Source organism: Poecilia mexicana, unplaced genomic scaffold, assembly GCF_051168715.1.
Source record: "Poecilia mexicana isolate PSO_F unplaced genomic scaffold, ASM5116871v1 scaffold_18, whole genome shotgun sequence".
NCBI lineage: Eukaryota > Metazoa > Chordata > Actinopteri > Cyprinodontiformes > Poeciliidae > Poecilia > Poecilia mexicana.
The window spans coordinates 27,566,674-27,587,818 of NW_028263387.1; the positions used below are offsets into that span (position 1 = coordinate 27,566,674).

Consider the following 21,145-nt stretch of genomic DNA (forward strand, 5'->3'; position numbering starts at 1 on the left):
GGGCGCCAGTCTCCTTCTAAAGCCATCCCAAATATCTTCTGCATCATATTCAAAAACAGTCTTCCTCTTTTTCTCAGCTGAAGTTCCTCCATATTTTCTTTTTCCAGTTTCATCCAGTGTGTTTTAATTTAGTATAATATAATTTAGGAAATATTAGCCTAACATTTTGACACACTTTGATCAAATTCTTGTCCCTGAATGAAAAGGGTAAAGAATTCCTCCATGTTTGTCAGAATACCTTGAACTTTCCTAATTACACATCCCTGATTAACAGCCTTCCTGCCCTGCAGCCCCTCCTCTCTCTGCAGACGGACCAGCAGCAGGAAGTAGGCGGCTCAGCCAGCCGTTCTCAGCTTCAGTGAAACATCGTCAGGTCAGATCACTGAGAAGAACAATGGAAGGAACATCTCACTGTCTGATCTGTAAGTAGACAAGTTTTAGTCTCTTTCTGCTGGATCAGCATTTCTCTCTGTCTGAGAGACACTGGAGACATTTTACTGGACGGGATTTATTATGATCTGGTGATATAATAGAATATAATTACTATGGGCCTATAAACTTGTGCATTTAGCATTGATTTGGTTGTCTCTAATAAAGTGTCAAGAGTTGATGTCTGTTGTGAATCAGCGTTAAATAAAACAATCAATTGACCTTTATAAATAACAGCATGTAAAACATAAATAGCAGCTCAGTGATTCTTGAGAATAGGGACAAAACAGGTCCTATGGATAAAGCACAAAATTTGAATAAAATATACACAAAATATAATTTTTTCAAATATCTGACTAAACTAACATGTGAGCACAACAATGTATGTTTTCCAGGTGTTTGCTGAATATTTTTTTTATTTTAAACATTGTAGTTGGTGGATGATGTCTGTAAAATCCTTTGTCCAGGAGCAGAACTGAATACATTATAACAGTTTAAAACAATTAAAGAAATACTAAAATTATATATTGTGACAATTAAGTATAAGTAGTCATATAAATAATTATAAAAGTATCAATAAATTGAATTAAAAATTATTTTTATATATTTTCCAACTCCATTGAAATTTGTCCCTAGTTTTTGTCAACACCGTCAGACATAAAAATAATGTAAAAAAAAATCAGGCATTATTGGGGGCACCAGAACTTCTGAGGACCCCATGATGTTGTCTTTTCTCTTCCTTTGCTAGGAGGGCTAGTTAGCTCCGGTTAGCTTAAGTTATTCTTTAGTTTTTTCTTCTGTTTTATTCCTAAGTTGCTCGTCACAACCATGATGTGTCAACACTATAACTGACAATTTACAAAACTTTGAAATTTTGTGAAATAAAAGCTTAATTTCGGTAAACCGTAAAGATTTCATGGACCTGATGAGCTACAATATGGCCTCCTTCAGAATAACATCATATAAATTGAGGTAGTTTGGCTTTTTTTCAACTCCATCAGAGTTTTTCTGACTCTTTCAGTGAAATTGCTGTCAAATCTCACTTAAATGTGCAGTTAATTCATTTTAATGTATTTTACATAAATTGCATTACTTCACATCTACCAAGTTTTTAATTTTACTCACTAGTTTGTCACCACCTTCAGTTCTGTGTCAACTCCGTCAGATGGACTTTTTGTTGTTTTTGGTTTTAAATAATATTTATTTTGTTTCTTTAGAAGCATTTGCCTGTAAAATGAGTAAAAATATCACTAATGGGGTATTTTAAAAATAATTTAACAACGTTCTGGGTCAGGTCGATTACAAATATAATTTTTAAAAAAATGTTGCAACTGGGAGCCTGCACCTTAGCATCTTTACATTTCCTAAACATTATTTGTCATATTTGCATAAATAAGGTTGAGAAATAATAAAAAAAAATATGGGAAAATTAAAACCCATTTTCTCCCTATTCTCAAGAATCACTGAGCTGTTAAAAATACAAATTAAGTCTGAATTACACAGCTTCATTATGTTCAACATGTATTTTATTTATTCTCTAGTTCTGATCTTCTTGCTGAGCTGCTCAACACATCCAGGTTGGTGAACTTTGATACATTAAAATTATTTTAAATATTCAAAGATGTTCTTTGGATTAAATGTTACATCTGAGAATTTAATAAAAATGTTATTTGGGTAATTATTGAATGTGATGCTTTTTAGTTTTATTAAGAACTGAAATCATGATCATTGAATCTCTTCAGTCTCTCCAGCTGCTCTGACTGTGAGTCCCAGCAGATCTCAGTTCTTTGAAAGAGAATCTGTGACTCTGATCTGTGAGGATGAAAACAGCTCTGATGGAGGAACTGTGAGGAGAAACACAACCAAAGGAGCCAGGAAGCGATGTGGAGATGGATGGGGGAGATCAGTTGGTCCTACCTGCAGCATCACCTTGTTCCCATCAGACTCTGGCCTGTACTGGTGTGAGTCCATGTCTGGATCCTCCAGCAGCAGCAGCAGCATCCAGCTCTCTGTCTCTGGTAAGATCAGACTGTGGAGTTAGTGTTGCTGTGTGGAAATGGATGAAATGCTGTAGTTTGTCTCTGTGTTGAGGTGGATCAGTGATCCTGCAGAGTCCTGTCCTCCCTGTGATGGAGGGAGATGACGTCACTCTGAGCTGCAGAGCAAAGAGTCCAGCCCACAACCTCCCAGCTGCTTTCTATAAAGATGGCTCCTTCATTGGTGATGGACCATCAGGTCACATGACCCTCCTCCATGTCTCCCGCTCTGATGAAGGCCTCTATAAGTGCAGCATCAGCAGTCAGGGAGAGTCTCCATCCAGCAGGATCTCTGTGGAAGGTCAGAGGATGAAAAGATTGTTAAACTTTGGTTTTCATTAGAAATTGTTTGGTATTTATTTAATAGAAATATATATTTTAGAGAAACCTTCAACCACTTCTGGTCCTCCACCCTCTGCTTCACCTCCATCATCATCTTCACCTCCACCCTCTCCTTCATCTCCACCTCCATCTTCCTCTTCCTCCCAGTCTCATCTCTTCATGCTCCTGACTCCACCATGTGTGATTTTTGGGTTTTACTCCCTGATTCTGGTTCTGCTGATTCAACTGTTGAGAAATGAACAGAGAAAACCTGAAGGTGAGACAAACTTTGTTCATCCATCCAGTTTTATCTAAAAACAATCATTACAGTAAATTTTAATCCTTTTATTTCTATTTTGTAACTAAAGAAGTCAAAAGAGAACATTACTAAAGGCTACAACAGACTTCATGCAGCGTTCTGAATCGGTTCTTACTGACGTGATGAAAATGATCATCTTGTTGTCAGAGAGTCGTCTGCCGAACTCGACACCAGACCCAGTCGACCCATTTCAGAGCCTCTGATTGGTCAGAAGTTTGTTGCTGTGCTTCATGCAGAAATGCTCTCAGACAGCAATGTTGATATTTAATATTTTTATGAGACAGAGAGTTTTACACAGGAATCGTCCAACTTTATCAAAGAGCTAAATCTTTATTTATACTGAAGGACTTTAAAGTCTTTTAATAGAAACTCAGGATGTCGACCACAGAGGGAACATCCAAGGCAGCTCAGGTCGGGTTTCCTCTCCAGAACCGCTGCAGAAATGAGAATCCACACAGATCAGCACTGCAACCCAAACGGGCCGATGTGACGATCTGAAGGAAACTGATCAGTCTGATGATGCTCACTGCAGTTATCAGACCGGTCCATGTTATAACAGCTGATGTAAAGAGTTTCTAAAGTCATTTAGCTGCCAGTCTGGTGACAATTCTTATTATTTGTCTTCAGCTTGTCTGCTTCCACCACCAGGTTGGGAATCTGCAGCAGACATGGAAACTGCAAACGATAATCAAACGTGATGGGGATTTATATACATCCTTAAGATTCTTCATCAGAAAACTATAAATATGACTGATGAATGGTTAATAACTGCTGGATGGAAATTGTAAAGTCTACTCTGCTGCTGACAGTAGAAAAGTCTGGAGCCGAGGCGCTCTCTGTGTGACGGTTTCCTAAAAACCAATCAGAGGATAAAAGGAGGGATAGTTATACTGATGTATGCAGGAGCAGGAGGCGTGTCTGCCAGGTTATCTGCACTGCACCATGACAGGTGTGAACCTGCTGAAACCATGTGACAACGTGTCGACTGTTCAGCTTCAGATGAAACATGATGGGGCCGATCGATTGCAGTGACATGAAAATTTCACATCTTCAACAGAATAAAATCAAATCAAGGTGAAACTGTGTTTATGTTCTTGGATTTGTAGCAGAACTAAAGTTAAAATAGAAACTGGATTCCAAAAAAGTTGGCACACTAAACAAATTGTGAATAAAAACTGAATGCAATGATGTGGAGATGGCAAATGTCAATATTTTATTCGTAACAGAACATAGGTGGCTGATCAAAAGTTTAATCTGAGTAAAATAACATTTTAAAGGAAAAATATGTTGATTCAAAATTTCAGTGTCAACAAATCCCTAAAAAGTTGGAACAAGTAGCAATAAGTGGCTGGAAAAAGGAAATTGAACATATAACAAACAGCTAGAAGACCAATTAACACTAATTAGGTCAATTAACAACATGACTGGGTATAAAAAGCTTCTTAGAGAGTCAGTGTCTCTGAAGCCAAGATGGTGAGAGGATCACCAATTCCACCATTGTTGCACAGAAAGATAATGCAGCAACACCAGAATGGTGTTACCCAGCGTAAAATAGCAAAGACTTTTAAGTTATCATTAGAGGTGTGCCGATCGATCGGTCACCGATCATAATCGGGCCGATTTTCGTGAAAAAGTGCATGATCGGTGATCGGCGATCATTGGCTCTTGTTGCCGATACCGATCATCTCATTTCCAGCCTGCCTGTGCAGCTGGTCTCCTTTTTCCTTCACACTGCGCAAACGCGCAGCAACAAATCCTAAGCGATGTGTAACTATAACGCACTGAGTGAATGGGGAAGTTTGCGTGTTGCGGCGGAAAATTGAAGCAGGTCAAAATGCATCAACACAACGAATCTAATACGACATAAAAACAATACCATACTTGACGGAGTTTGGCTACATCGAGGCTCACTGCAGTAAAAAGACATATGGAGGATCAGACAGCAGGTAAAGCAGCGCACAGCTACAAACACTCACCCGGATTAGCATGACGGTCAGAAAGCTAAACAAATAACCTGGAAAATTATTTAAGTCTTCGAGCTGCGATGTCAGACGCTGGTTCTGCTCTCCTGTTGAACCGCTGCTACGCTACAGGTAGTAATATCTGACAGACGGAGCTTCGCTTCTGCTCCACCTGGTAGTGACTCTCACACCGAACCTGCTTAAAGCTGCAGCATCTAACTTAAAAAAATACATTTTACATACGTATTAAAACTTTCGCTGTCCTAACATGAGACAGATAATCTCTAAAAAATAATCGATCTCCTCCCTGATCTGCATAATTACTCCGCTCAGTCAGAAACAGCCAATCAGAGCTAGCAGTAATCAGCTAGCCGCCATGCTAACAGGAAGTTTTCATTCAGTAACTCTGGATTGTTTATTGTAATGGATCCTGTATTTGCCTTTGAATGTTAAGTTTTATATTTGAATTTTTTTGGCAATGTTGAGAGGTTTTATTTTGGCTCTTTGCATTATTTAGCCTCTTCAGAGCCTTCATATGTTATCAGTCTGTTAAAGATAGTTTTATCAATAGCAGTACAATTTGCACAATGCCTGTTTTGTTTAGTTTTCTTCTTAGAAAAAGTTATTTAAAACAAGTTTTTGTCTAAATTAAGGTGAATTCATAGTTCCTTTTTCCACATAATGTAACTGGTAGGGTTTATGATAAAAAAAAAATAATAATAATAATAATTATGTGATCGGTATCGGTGATCGGTATCGGTGTATCGGCCCTCATGGGTGATCGGTATCGGTATCGGCAGGAAAAAACCTGATCAGCACATCCCTAGTTATCATCATCAACTGTGCATAACATCATCAAAAGATTCAGAGGATCTGGAACAATGGCTGTTCGTAAGGGTCAAGGCTGTAAAACTACTGGATGCTGATGATCTCCGGGCCCTTAAACGCCACTGCACCTCAAACAGGAATGTCAAGGAAACAACAGCCTGGGCTCAGGAATACTTCCAGAAAGCATCGTCAGTGAACACAATCCACCGTGCCATCCGCCGCTGCCAGCTGAAACTCTACAGAGCAAAGAGGAAACCATTTCTAAGCTCCACAAGCTCAGCCGTTTGCACTGGTCCAGGAGTCATTTAACATGGAGGGAGGCAAAATGGACGACTGTTCTGTGGTCAGATGAGTCACGATTTGAAGTTCTTTATGGATCACTGGGACGCCATGTCATCCGGACCAGAGAGGACAAGGATAACCCAAGCTGTTATCAACGCTCCGTTCAGAAGCTGCATCACTGATGGTCTGGGGTTGGATGAGAGCTGGTGGCCTGGGCAGCTTGCATGTCTGGAAAGGCCCCATTAAAGCAGAGAACTATGTTCAGGTTCTAGAACAACATATGCTCCCATCTAGACGTCGTCTCTTCCAGGGAAGACCCTGCATTTTTCAATAACATGATGCCAGACCACATTCTGCAGCAATCACAGCATCATGGTAGGAGAAGGATCCGGGTACTGAAATGTCCAGCCTGCAGTCCAGATCTTCACCTATAGAGAACATTTGGTGCATCATAAAGAGGAAGGTGTGACAAAGAGGCCCAAGACGATGGAACAGTCAGAGGCCTGTATTAGACATGAATGGAGAGCATTCCTATTTCTAAACTACAGAAACTGGTCTCCTCTGTCCCCAGATGTCTGAGTGTGGTAAGAAGGGGAGATGCCACACAGTGGGAAAAATGGCCTTGTCCAACTTTTTGGGGATTTATTGACTTCATTAAATTTTGAAACAACATATTTTTCCCTTAAAATGACACATTCTCTCAGTTTAAACTTTTGATCTGTGATTTGTGTTCTATTGTGAATAAAATATTAGATGTTGGCACCTCCACATCATTGCATTAAGTTTTTATTCACAATTTGTTTAGTGTCCCAACTTTTTTGGAATCCGGTTTGTAGTTGATAACACTTCATTTGAAGGGATGTGATTTGAATAAGACTAACAGAACACTTATTGAAAGTGAAGGAGTGTTTATGAATGTCATGAAGTGTTGGTCAGTAAATGACTTAAGTGATGAAGATGTCAACCTCATGTCACCACCCGTTCTCGTCACATTGATCTTGAGGAGTAATTGTTTGAGGCTGTGAGGAAGTATTGAAATATTAAACTCTGCCTGCTCGGTCCTGATCTGATTCAGGAGAAGAATGGCTCACTAACTACTTCCATTCATCCATCCTTCCATTTTCTACCGCTTCATCCGGGGTCGGGTCGCGGGGGCAGCAGCTTCAGAAGAGAGGCCCAGACTTCCCTCCCCAGGCACTTCTTCCAGCTCCTCCAGGAACCCCAAGGCGTTCCCAGGCCAGCCGAGAGACACATGCCCCTTTTCCACCGGCTCTACTCGGCCGGCTCGCTTTAAATGCGTTTCCACCAGCCCTTTTCAACGGGGCTGGCCCTGCTTTTTAGGGTCCTGCTTCAGAGCAGGGCCAGCCGGGCCGGTCCTGGTTTGGTAGGTGACGCAGCTTCGCTGCTGTTCACTGATTGGCTGAGGCCGTGGACAAGACGGAGCAGCAGAGAGAGAAGAAAAATGAAGGCGCAACGTTTGAAACTCGCTGCAACACGGAAGTGATGGAAGATACAAACAAGCTGTTAACTAAAAAAGATGCCGGCTTTTTTCTCTGCTTCGGATTTCAATATTCAGCGGCAGCTCGATGGAGCCGTGAGGAATGAGTCGTTTTTGTTAGTAGTGGAGTGAATGTAAAGCCTCGTTAGCCTCTTCGGAGCGACGGAGCCCCACGGTGAACACCGACCAGACGCAGCTGACGCCGCTGCTGCTCTCCAGCCAGGTGAGCAGTTTGTAGATATATCTGTCTGGTTTTTACTACATTTAAGGTTGCATACATGCAGTCATGGAAGACATTTAAAACACAAAGTCTGCTGTATTTTTATTGCTCAAACACAACATGCGCATTTTCTGAAGACACTCGGTTGCACATTACAGTTCTAAATAACTCAATATTGTACAGCATTTTACCTTCGCTTGTTTCTTATCTTTGCGTGAATCTACGTGCTTCGATTGTTTCTCATTTTGCTGTTGAATCTGAGTTTCCCCCGTTGTGAGATAATAAAACATTTTATATGACATCCTATTATTGTAAAAAGGCTAGATATCAGTTCTCTAATCAAATTGTTATGAATTAGTGATTGTAGAATGAGCAATAAACCTGAAGAAAACGATAGTGGTATTTTATCCATGGCTGTATGCATGCATAGGTCTAAAACTTACAAGTAATTACATTTTGTCTTTAATTTACACTATTCCAGTTATTTATAATTCTGTATGGTTGGATGGTAAAAAAAAAGTGTTTCCATAAAGTAACATGTCTGTTTTAAATAATTCCTTATGTGTATGTAACTTCCACATTAGTAACTGTTATTTATCTACATTTATGTGCTATAAGCTGTAAGATCTGATTACTTTTCCCAGGGAGCAGAAGGAGAGCAACATGGCTGACATGATGGAGAACGATGAGGAGAACCATCAGAACAACAGGATCTCCTTCAGGAGGAAGCAGCTACCAGCAGAGATGGCAGAGCTCCATGGAGAATTGAGACAAACAGAAAAATAAAAGTTGTTGTGTCTCAGTGAACAAAGTCTCTATTTCTGCTCACTCCCCACATTATTGTATATACTGTAGTTTATATGCCATCAGACTAATACAATCCTCCCAAAATGTGAGGAGCTTTAGCCAGAGTGAAAATAACATTATATTACATAAATATTTCATTGAACTTAACATTGTAGATTACCAATGAAGCCATCCGAAACTGAATACGTTATTCAGCAAACCAAACATTTTGACATTATTATCAGGGTTACTATTAACAAGAACCCTAAATACAAATCATGTTAGTTTCTAGTATATACCACACCACATGGTGGAACATAATGGAAAGCACAGAATTGTGTTTAACTGCTCATTTGAACACCAAGGACAGTCTGAATGACTATCTGTTGCCAGGACCAACCCTTGGCCCTACACTTTTGGGAGTGCTTTTGCGCTTCAGACAACACAGCATTGCCATTTCAAGTGACATTAAAGGAATGTTCCATCAGGTCCGCCTGCTATCTGAGGACAAACCTCTCTTAAGATTTCTATGGCGGGATGTGAAAATAATACAACCTCCTGATGTGTTTGACTGGCAAGTTCTTCCATTTGGCACTGTAGCCCATGCTGTGCTGTCTATGCATTGTAGAGACACACAAAGGAAAATACAACACCTGACGAAGAAGTAAGGAGGATTGTGGAGAACAACTTCTACGTTGACAACTGCTTGTATAGTCTGAGTTCTAAGGAAAAGGCAAAGGAGTTAGTTGACAGGCTTCAGTCACTACTTCTCTCTGGAGGGTTTGAACTCTGACAATGGGCAAGTAGTGTCCCTAGATGAAGCCAGAAGTGGCAGCATCGAGCAATGGTTGGCCCAGAACAATCTAGATCAGCAAGAAATGGCACTCGGCCTGCGCTGGGATTGTGAGAAAGATGAGCTGGGTTACAGATACCGTTCAGTGCCAGAGAAAAGGCCAACAATGCTCTACATTTACAAAGTTCTGGTAAAACAGTACGATCCACTTGGTTTCATTACACCTTTTACCACAAGAGCGAAGATTATTGTTCGGCACTTATGGGATAAGCGTAGAGAGTGGGATGACCCTCATTTACCTTAAGACCTCCTTAAGGCATGGTACAAATGGGAAGGAGAGCTGGAACACCTCCCCATAATAACCATCCCACGGTGCTACAGTAGCCCTGAAACAGATATGCAGGGCTGCAACAAGGCTCTCCACATATTCTGCGATGCATCTGAACAAGCTTACGGCTCCGTCGCATACCTTCACACAGAGAAAGCAGACTGAAATGTGGAAACAGCTTTCGTGATGGCAAGATCCAGAGTGGTCCTCAAGCGGCAGCAGAGCATTCCAAGACTGGAACTCTGTGCTGCTCTGACTGGTGCACAATTGGCAAAAATGCTACTCACTGAGTTGACCATACCAGTACAAGAAGTCATACTCTGGAGTGATTCCACAACTGTGCTAAAATGGATCCAGTCAGACTCATGCAGATTTAAAGTTTTTGTAGGAACCAGAGTGGCTGAGATCCAAGAACTCACCAGTTCTATGACCTGGCGATATGTAGACTCGCTTAATAACTTGGCTGATGACATCACTCAAGGAAAATCTCTGGAGTCCCTTATCAACTCGAACAGGTGGAGTCAGGGCCCAGCTTTCCTCTTGCTTTCACCAGACCACTGGCCTAGTCCTCCTGAATTGAGGGATGTGGATGAGGGTGAACTGAAGGCCGCAGCCTTCTGTGGAGCCACAATGCAGATTGCAAATTCCATATCTGATGCAGATAAAGTATGTTCCTTTCAAGAACTCATCGAACGCACAGTGCTATCTGCTCACGGGGCAGCTCCTTTCCAACATCACCCCTCAGTGGATGACTACAAGGATGCAGAGTTGACGATTTTACAGCAGACTCAAATGGACTGTTTTCCAGACGATTATCAGCTGCTGCAAGAAGGAAAAACTGTGCCACCCTCGAGCAGACTTGTTAAACTGGCTCCTGAGTATGACACAGAGATTAAACTAATCAGAGTTGGTGGACGTCTGCGACATAGTGAATACCTGGACACAGAAGAAAAGCACCCCATTTTGTTAGATGGCAACCATCCTGTCACTAAACTTATCATTAAACAGTTTGATGATAAGCTCCATCACCCAGGGCAGGAAAGAATGTTTTCTGAACTACGTAGACACTACTGGGTCATCAAAGGAAGGGAAGCAGTCAAACGAATTCAACGAGAATGTCCACTCTGTCAAAGGTGGCGTGCAACACCAGTGCTCCCTCAGATGGCTGATCTCCCAGCAGCAAGGTTGCGCCTGTTAAAACCACCCTTTTACTCATGTGGAGTTGATTGCTTCAGACCATTCCTTGTGAAGATTGGCAGGAGAAACGAAAAGAGATGGGGTATTCTTTTTAAGTGTCTCATAACACGAGCAGTTCACATTGACATCCTCACAAACATGACCTCTGATTCATTCTTAATGGCTCTCAGCATTTGTATCAAGGTGAGGAAAACCATCAGAATTGCTCTCTGATTGTGGGACAAATTTCAAAGGAAGTGAGCGAGACCTACATGAAGCTTTTCAGGAGATGTGTCCTACAATTCAAGACCATCTCTCCAAACAACAGATAAGGTTCAGCTTCAACCCACCTGCCTCATTTTGGGGGAGTTTGGGAGCGTGAAGTACGATCAATCAAGTCAGCGCTAAGAGTATCCCTTGGAAGTCAGACTGTCACTGAAGAAGTTCTCAGAACTGTGCTCATTGAGGTCGAGGGGGTACTAAACTCCAAGCCACTGGGCTATGTGTCGTCAGATATCGCAGAATATGTTATGAATTAATTCTGATATTTGTAAGTTATTTGCAACACCCTGACTGACATTAGCTCATGTATATTTGGCACTATTACAAGATTTATCGTAGTTTAATACAAAAATCATCGTTAGCTTACCTGAACCGTCTGAGCCACCTGCTTTCCTGCCGCTGCAAGGCGGAGATCAGCTCCTCCTCACCACATCGCAGCTTTCCTCCCACTGTCACATTTTCTTTTAGTCTCAGAAAAATCGCAATCAGGCTATAAAAAAATAGCTCAGCTCTCTCTTCTTCTTTTGTATCAGAAAAACAACAACTCGCGTTAGGTCGCATGTAACGAAGCACAGCACGTAGCACCTGGAGGCGGGGCGCTACACTCCCCCGCCACCAGGAGGCGGTACCCTGCAACAGAGCCAAGTGGGCCGGTGGAAACGCGGTCACTCCGAAACAGAGCCGAGCCGTGCCGAGCCGAGCCAGGTTGTAAAAGTAGAGCCGGTGGAAAAGGGGCAATAGTCCCTCCAGCGTGTCCTGGGTCTTCCTCGGGGCCTCCTCCCGGTGGGACATGCCCAGAACACCTCACCAGGGAGGCATCAAGGAGGCATCCTGACCAGAGGGACATGGTCGAACGCCTTCTCCAAGTCCACAAAACACATGTAGACCGGTTGGGCGAACTCCCAGAACCCTCCAGGACCCTGCTGAGGGTGTAGAGCTGGTCCAGTGTTCCACGACCAGAACCAGAACCACACTGCTCTTCCTGAATCCAATGTTCGACTATCCGACGGACCCTCCTCTCCAGGACCCCTGAATAGACCTTACTAGGGAGGCTTAAGAGTGTGACCCCCTGTAACTGGAGCACACCCTCTGGTCCTCCTTTTTGAACAGGGGGACCACCACCCCAGTCTGCCAATCCAGGGGAACTGCCCCCGATTTCCATGTGACGTCCCGAGTTGAGGTCAGCAGCACCACCATCCCCACTATAAACAGTGGTGGTGCTGCACTGCTTCCCCCTTCTGAGACGCCGGATGGTGGACCAGAATCGCCTCGAAGCCGTACGGAAGTCTTTCTCCATGGCCTCTCCAAACTCCTCCCACGCCTGAGTTTTTGCATCAGTGACCACCCGAGCCGCATGCCGCTTCGCCCACTGGTACCCATCAGCTGTTTCTGGAGTCCCACAGGCCAAAAAGGCCCAATAGGACTCCTTCTTCAGCTTGACAGCATCCCTCACCGAAGGTGTCCACCAACGGGTTCGAGGGTTGCCGCCGCAACAGGCACCAACAACCTTGCGGCCACAGCTCCGATAAGTCGCCTCGGCAACGGAGGCACGGAACATGGTCCATTCAGACTCAATGTCCCCCACCTCCCCCAGAACGTGTTCGAAGTTCTGCCGGAGACGGGAGTTAAAGCTCCGTCTCACAGGGGACTCTGCCAGACGTTCCCAGCAGACCCTCACTACACGTTTGGGCCTGCCAGGTCTGACCGGCTTCCTCCGCCACCACCGGAGCCAACTCACCACCAGGTAGTGGTCAGTGGACAGCTCCGCACCTCTCTTCACCCGAGTGTCGAAGACATACGGCCGCAGATACGATGAAACGATGACAAAATCGATCATCAAACTGTGGCCTAGGGTGTCCTGGTCCCAAGTGCGCATATGGACACCCTTATGCTTGAACATGGTGTTCGTGATGGACAATCCGTGACGAGCACAGAAATCCAACAACAGAACACCACTCGAGCTCAGATCGGGGGTGCCGTTCCTCCCAACCACGCCCCTCCAGGTCTCACTGTCATTGCCCACGTGAGCGTTGAAGTCCCCCAGCAGAACAAGGGAGTCCCCAGGAGGGGCACTCTCCAGTACCCCCTCTAAAGACTCCAAGAAGGGTGGGTAATCTGAACTTCTGTTCGGCCCGTAAGCACAGACAACAGTCAGAACCCGTTCCCCCACCCGTAGGTGGAGGGAGGCTACCTCTCGTTCACCGGGGTAAACCCCAACGTACAGGCGCCAAGATGGGGGGCAACAAGTATGCCCACTCCTGCCTGGTGCCTCTCACCGTGGGCAACTCCAGAGTGGAGGTACGTCCAGCCCCTCTCAAGGAGACTGGTTCCAGAACCAGAGCCATGCGTCGAGGCGAAGCCGACTATTTCTAGTCGGAACCTCTCCGCCTCACACACTAGCTCCGGTTCCTTCCCCACCAGAGAGGTAACGTTCCACGTCCCAAGAGCTTCTGCAGCCGAGGATCAGACCGCCAGGGTCCCCTCCTTCGGCTGCCGCCCGTAGCACAATGCACCCAACCCCTTTGGCCCCTCCGACAGGTGGTGAGCCCATTGGAAGGGGGACCCTTGTCTCCTCTTCGGGCTGAGCCCGGCCGGGCTCCGTGGGTAAATCCCGATCACCAGGCGCTCACCATCGTGCCCCACCTCCAGGCCTGGCTCCAGAGGGGGGCCCCGGTGACCCGCGTCCAGGTGAGGGAACGCCAGATCCAAAGTTGTAACTCATCATAGGGCTCTTCAGGCTCCACTTTGTCTAGTTCCTCACCTAGGACCTGTCTGCCTTGGGTGACCCTTCCAGGGGCATAAAGCCCCAGACAGCATAGCTCCTAGGATCATTGGGACACTCAAACCCTCCACCACGATAAGGTGGCAGCCCAAGGAGAGTTTTTACTTACATTCATTTAAAAAAAAATTTATAAAGTGAAAAATAAAGAGATTTTTCTGCACCTTAATTATTTCAAAAGTTTCAATACATCCATCAGTACTGAACAGTAATGAATGTTTGTTTCATTTTACAGTGACTGACCCTGTGAAGATAAATTATGTTCGTTATCGACAGAAAGAGAATCAGAGGTAAAACTCTCTAAGTCATGAGATTATTTTCTGCTTCCTGCTTTAAATCATGTGACAGAAACGACCAACTGTGACCCTTAGAATCAGATAAACTCAGTTCAGTTCTGCCTCAGACTGTGTTTCTCCATAGAGGCAGATTTTATGTGTCATACACCTGATTTATATTCTTTATTTTCCCATGAAGCCAAAGCATCAGTAACTCAGACTGAAGGTGAATGATGTGGCAGATTTTCCTTCAGCCTTTTCCCAACTTTATAACCCTCAGTGAAGATGCCACAGTCTGAAACAACAATCCTCTGACCCAGAACCGGCCCAGGCCTCCATGGGGCCCTGAGTCAAATCTGGTTCTGGGCCCTCTGGTTCTGCTGCAGTCATCTGAACAATCAGACGATTAGATCCTTCAAAAACCTGCTATAAACTTATTGCATCTCTGGCAGAGCCCCGGGGCCCTAAGCAGCCGTTTAGTTTGGTTATGCCTTGGGCCGGCCCTGCTCTGCAGCTTTAAATCTCCTGATTGGGTCTGAGATTAGAGGTTGTGGCTTTAAGTTTGGTGAATTAGTAAAGTCCATGCAGGAAACTAAAGTTACATTAAGTATAAAATGAACAAACATTAAAACAGGAGTCAGTAATTTGATCCTGTCATGGTTTTATTTCTGAGGATGATTTCTGGTTTCTCTCTAGGATGGAGATGATGAGTCCATTGGTGGTGAATCCTGAAGGTTTCTCTCCCCCAACATCAGATCTTCACCCAGCGAGCCTGAAAGACGATGCTGAGGGAAAAGATGCTGAGGAACAACTGATGAGCTGCAGAAGCTGAGGCTCAGATGTGGATCCACAAACATCCTGCTGTTCATCATTTAAAGTCTTTAACATGGCCAAACGTTTTATACTCAGATTTATGTGTTTAAAGTGTTAATTTAAAAAAAGAACAAAGTTGATTTTTTTATGTGGAACATGTTAATTCAAGAATACAAAATTAAACATTTCAATCGTTTCTGTGTGGATAACGAGAGTAAATTTTTATTCTTTGAAATTTATGAAGAAAATTAAACTACAGATCAAAGCTTTGAGTGTTTACACTAGTGGTTCTCAATGTGGGCGGTACCGACCCCTGAGGGGCATTCAGAGGACGGCAGGGGGCGTATGTTTTCTACACTCCTTCACCCTGACCTGTCGTACCTTCCTTCGGGGGGTGGGACGCCGATGTATGTTTTCGCATCCATCTGAATAATGTGTAGTTGCGCCACTTGCTGTAAGTGGTCCGGTATGAAACTGGTGTAATAGAACAACGGTACCACATGACTTTTAAATTTCAATAATCAGAATCAGAAATTGTTTCCGTTGTTTTAAAAGATTTATGTCAGTCTGGCTTTTCCCCATCGATACGCCCTGCACCTTAGGGGGTTAAAAAAAAAAAAAAAAACCGCCGCGCACATCGCGCCAAACTCTGAAACAGGAGAAGCGGGACATAAAACGGAGCGACGAACTAGATGTGAATTATGGCATAAAAACAGAGAATCCAACGCTGAACAGTGAAAAATCAACACATGATGTGAAACACATGATGATTAGGCGGCGCAGCAGGTGATGAGTGAAGATTAATGATGGTCAATAAATGATAAAATAAATCTAACAACAGGAAATAAACTAAAGTGGACATAGCAATAAACCAAGAGAGGATACTAATCAAAGGAAACTAAATGGAAATGAATGAAGAACAAAATGCAAGAATAAACTAAGAAACTAAAGTAAATACAGAGGAATAAACTGGTATGGCAAGACCTTTAGAGCAATAATTAATACAGAGACTGTATGGCAAGAATAAACAGACACTATTTCCAGATAAAAGGTAAAATAATATTGTTGAAGTGCCATGGGTTTGTTGAGACCACATCTAGTACTGAGAATAAATATATCTTACAGATCATAACAGTAAAGAACTTATCACTTATTTATGCTTTAACCTGTTGGTCTCAGGTTGTCATTCACAATGACAGGGGTGTCAAACTCCAGTCCTCTGCTGTCCTGCAGTGTTTAGATGTGCCACAGGTAAAAAACAGTGGAATGAAATGGCTTAATTACCTCCTCCCTGTGTAGATCGGTTCTCCTGAGCCTTGCTAATGACCTAATTATTCTTTTCAGGTGTGGTGCAGCAGAGGCACATCTAAAAGTTGCAGGACAGAGGCCCTTGAGGACTGGAGTTTGACACCCCTGTCACTAGAGGACCCAAATTTGGGTCCTCTAGTGAATAACAGGTTAATTAGATTTGATATATTTATTTCTTCAATATTATTTTCCATGTCAGTGTTAATGTCATGGTGGTGTTCAGGGACTCCATGACACTTTCAGTTTGACTCATTAGGATTTGATCAAGAACCAGATTTGTTCTTTGTAATTTCTGTCCATTAAAACTATTAATCTATAATCAATAGACAGATCTATATAAAGATATAATCCATGTTTCTGTCTCATATTTCTATGGCATTAAAAGGAACTTTAGTTTTTCCACTGAAAGTTCTGGTTTGCACACTAAATGCCATGTGGGTGAAGTTTTATGGATGATGCTCTGATGTCCCATTCTCCTGAAGGCAGCACAGAGCTGCACCACCAGAAACACTGAAGAGAAGAAGAGCTGTGATTAATGTAGTTACAGTTCTATCCATGTTTTAATGCTGCAGAGCTCAGCCGGTTTGCAAATAGATCAAAGTTTAAACTGGCATGTTGTTCATCTTTTATCATTTTGTGGAATATTTAACAACTAGAAAATGGCAAAGAATAAGAATATTTTTCCACTCTGATTGGCTGCTGTTGGCCTACAGATTTTAACCTGAATGTTCATTGCATTTTCCTTAGACACCTGTGAAAATAATTTCTATTCCCATGGCTTTTTTGTTCTCTGGGAAATTATTTTAGATGATAAATACAGAAACAAGCATAAAAATCAAAATATCTACAATAGTGATAGTAATATTAATGATAAAATAATAGTCAGTGCAAAGTAGCCTGCAAATTATTTAGTGGAGGGCAGAGGGGGACCTGGATAAGGGCTGGGGGGGCCCTGGCCCAAAAAAGGTTGAGAAACACTGATACAGAGCATCTATATTAAATGAAAGTTTTCACTTTTAATAGTTTTGCTTTGTTGTTTTAACCAAATTATATTTTCATGACTTTAATTAGAAAAATAAAATGAAACTAAAACTCCTTTCAGATGTTCAGCTTTGTGTGTTTGTGATCTTTATATTGAATAAACTCAACATGAATTTTGAGTTTATTCAATATTTTCCTCTGCAGATGATAAACACTGTTAGCCGTCATGGCAGATTCTGTTGTAGTGAAACAGCAGAGAGCAAGAGGAGGGTGTGAGCAGCACATACATGAGGTGATTGACAGCACTAAGCCTTTAATTCACAGCCAGAGAACTAAAGAGTGGCTCTATAGGAAGTATTTAAAGGTTCTGGAGCGGCCCAGTCGGTATCCAGACCTGAACCTACCATAAAACCCCTACAGGAAGCTGATGCTCCATGTCGCCTAGCAACAAAACCCCTACAGGAAGCTGATGCTCCATGTTGCCTAGCAACAGACTGAAACCTGAAAACACCTGGAAGAGCCTGGAGTAGTGGGTCCAACTCGGCTCTGACCAAGAACTGCAGACAGAACCAGAACCGACTCGTCTTCACTGATGTCACTGAGGGAAGGAGGTTGATGGTCCAAACAAACATCGTCTGAACCAACCGGGTCAGACATGCTGAGGACATTTGGGTCACATGCTTTACCTCTGGGTCGCCTCAGCAAGATAAAGTTTAGAAAATCATTTCTTTAACTGGAGAGTTAGTTTTTAAATACTTTCAGGCTTTATTGTCCTTTACTGCTTTAGGACATGAACAGGAGGGACGACCTGCAGCCAAAGGCCTGAGAATCAAACCCAGAGCCTCCAAACACCCTGGTTGGTTTTAACACCTTTATAGTGAGAATCATGATGATTTATTGGAAAACGACTGACTGGTTTCAGTTCCTCTAGAAAACAGGAAGAAGTTTTCCAAAAAAAAGCCAAAGCAGCAGAAACATGAGGTCCATTTCTGAGGGGGTTGAGTTTCAGAACCTGCTGCTGTTCAGTCAGTTTAAAAACATTTAAAAATCTGATCTTCCAGGTTTAAAGTCACTTCAGAGAACTGAGACATAAACCCCCCCCTCCCCCCCTCACACACACACTGATTCTCCTCAGTGACCTGAAAGGTCAGCAGGTCATCAGAGAGTCACCTGATGATCTGCAGCAAAGGTCATAAGGTCAGAACTCAGACCTCTGGCGGCCATGTTGAGGACTGAGGCCTCCATGTTTGAGTCACATGTTTTATCCCTGTTTCACCTCAGCAACCGTAACTTTTCTGAAGTTTGATGATTTATATAGTCAATATTAGGAAACAATTTTTAATTTACATAGTTTAAAAATATTTTTAGGCTTTATTGTCCTTTATGGTTCTGCAAGGTTGGAGGCCTTGCAGAACCGTTGCCCCGTTGTCCTGTTAGGTGACGGGGCCTGGATAATACCTGGATAATATAATACCTGGATAATATAATACCTGGATAATACCTGGATAATACCTGGATAATACCCGTGTTAAACGGACGGCGGAGTCCGGCGATGACAGGCACTTAAATTCAGTAACAAAAAGTGTGAAAGTGATTGGAGGTTTAAATGCCACTCTGTATTTTACCTCATATAGAACAGAAGGATTATAAGCAGCAAACCTCTTGTGGATGCAAAGGCAAGATTCTCCTATTCGAAAGAGTTGAAGTGGAGAATACCACAACAAGGTATTTTAATTGCTGGCCTACTGAAAAGATCTCCAGTTCATAGGACTCCCTAGGAGTCAACGAACCCGGATGGCTAAATTAGGATGAGAGTGGGTTTTGATGTTTTTAATGTTTTTATCTTTACTTTTTATCTATTTATTAATTTCTTTTTATTTCTCTTTCTCATGATCTTTTTAAATCTTTTTCAAAATCTCTTTCTGTTTTCATTTTAATTATGTAAAGCACTTTGAAATGCCTTGCTGCTGAAATGTGCTTTACAAATAAAATCTGATTGATTGATTGATTGATTGCTGGACATGAACAGGAGGGACAACCTGCTGCTGTTCAGTCAGTTTAGAAACATTTAAAAATCTGATCTGCTTCCAGGTTTAAAGTCACTTCAGAGAACTGAACCCGGTTCTGTTCCTCCAGAACCTCAGACGGTTCTATGACCCAGTTTTCTGTTCTGGTTTCTCTTCCTCCGTCTCTGTTTCCTGGTTTCTCGTCTCTCTTCCCTTGCCTGGCAACAAGCAGAGGAACCGTTTCCTGTCAACCTGCTGCTGGTCTGCAGGACAGAGGGAACATCTGTCCCCCAGAATAACAGACTGGCGCCCCCTAGAGGTTCATGTTATTATTTACCTCCATTTAATTTAACATTTAATTGAATATTTATTTAATTTTGTCCCTTTTTCCTCTTTATTCTCAGAATCTCCCTGATTCTGAAACCATTTTGCTGGAGGCCAGCAACCTGAACACTGTGGAAACGGGAAAGATGAGAGCAGGTTGGACAGGAGATGTGATGAATATGTTCTGATCTTACAAGAGTTCAGCTCTCTATTGGTCAATAAACAGGAAAGAGAACGATTCGTGTGCTGATCGATTGTTAATGCCTGCCTACATGGCCTCAGTTCAGCAGTCCTCAGGAAACCTGACTGAAAAATTCACCAATACTCATTATCTTAAGGACACAATAAAAGGTAAGGTTAATAACAGCATTTAAGTGTTAGATAGTTGTTATTACTCATTGTCAATCCACCATTCTCTCACTGTGTATATAATAAACAGCCTCCAATCGGAGAGTAAACCAGCTAGCAGCAGCTTTAGCCACAGTGCCTTTCAGTGCTGTGTTGTTAAAAGTTTCACTAAAATCACTGACATCTTCCAACACTGTTGTTTAGAAAAGCATTTTAAATATTGATTTAAGCGCTATCTGCCAAATAATTTACATATTCTGATGTGATTCATAATTTCTCCATTTGTTTTGTTGTCCATCTTTCTCAACAGTAGCCGACCTGACAACCCATCATATCTGGGATGGTCCTGTTCCTCTATCCATGGCAGGTTCAGTCAATCAGCTGTGGGACATCAGCTGCCTAGTCAAAGTATCATGGGCCTCTTGATTTAAAAGGACAAACCAGTACAGAGCCTCCCTGCTCCTGCAAGCCACACTTCTTGGATGAACACTCAATACTGCAGCTGTTAGAAATGAAATCTTTGTGTATCTATCCTTTAATTAATATCTATATGTATCTATTAATAAATGAATTGATGTTGTGTAGAGTTCTGTAAAAAACTATAAATAGCTTCTCTTGAGTAATCTACATATGTGCAACTTTTACATTTAAATTGCTTCTTTTTGTAAATTTTACACATCTGGCAACAAAGTATGTGGAGGAGAGGAAATGCTAGAATTAAAGCTGCTATTGTGCAACAAAGACATAAGGTTTGTGGCCGTTTCTTTAAAACATCTATTTAATAATTATATTAAACACTGCATGGTTACTACATTACACAAACATAATTACCACAGTTAACAATTTAAGTCATTGACAGAGAAAATGTGTTTACAAAAGCATATCAATTTTATTTTAACAGTATGTACTCAGGGTTTACAACTTAAGAAGACCATCCATGTAGGGTCCTTGGCGGGTGTCAGTCTGCAGTGAACTGGTGCCAGTCTGCAGTGAACTGGTGCCAGTCTGCAGTGAACTGGTCAGTCTGCAGTGAACTGGTGTCAGTCTGCAGT

At 42.6% G+C, this 21,145-nt stretch overlaps 1 protein-coding gene and 1 long non-coding RNA gene across 2 annotated transcripts; both read left to right on the plus strand.

The window, feature by feature from the left end:
- Nucleotides 1-310: 310 nt before the first annotated feature.
- Nucleotides 311-15,322, plus strand: LOC106912889 (uncharacterized). Its single transcript, XM_088015612.1, has 7 exons — nucleotides 311-422; nucleotides 1,971-2,006; nucleotides 2,172-2,447; nucleotides 2,521-2,766; nucleotides 2,848-3,063; nucleotides 14,274-14,328; nucleotides 15,010-15,322. Exons 1-7 carry the CDS (start codon nucleotides 395-397, stop codon nucleotides 15,143-15,145), a joined length of 993 nt encoding a protein of 330 aa, XP_087871738.1. The 5' UTR covers nucleotides 311-394; the 3' UTR covers nucleotides 15,146-15,322.
- LOC106910382 (uncharacterized) lies at nucleotides 6,906-8,705 on the plus strand. Its single transcript, XR_001416332.2, has 2 exons — nucleotides 6,906-7,897; nucleotides 8,539-8,705. It is a non-coding gene; the product is annotated as an uncharacterized LOC106910382 (long non-coding RNA).
- Nucleotides 15,323-21,145: the final 5,823 nt, after the last annotated feature.

Bases quoted from the DNA above. Each gene is read 5' to 3' on its own strand.
- LOC106912889 (XM_088015612.1), top strand. From the start codon at position 395: ATGGAAGGAACATCTCACTGTCTGATCT. The intron at 2,007-2,171 runs GTTGGTGAACTT...GAATCTCTTCAG, and splicing joins GAGCTGCTCAACACATCCAG to TCTCTCCAGCTGCTCTGACT. The intron at 14,329-15,009 runs GTAAAACTCTCT...GTTTCTCTCTAG, and splicing joins CGACAGAAAGAGAATCAGAG to GATGGAGATGATGAGTCCAT.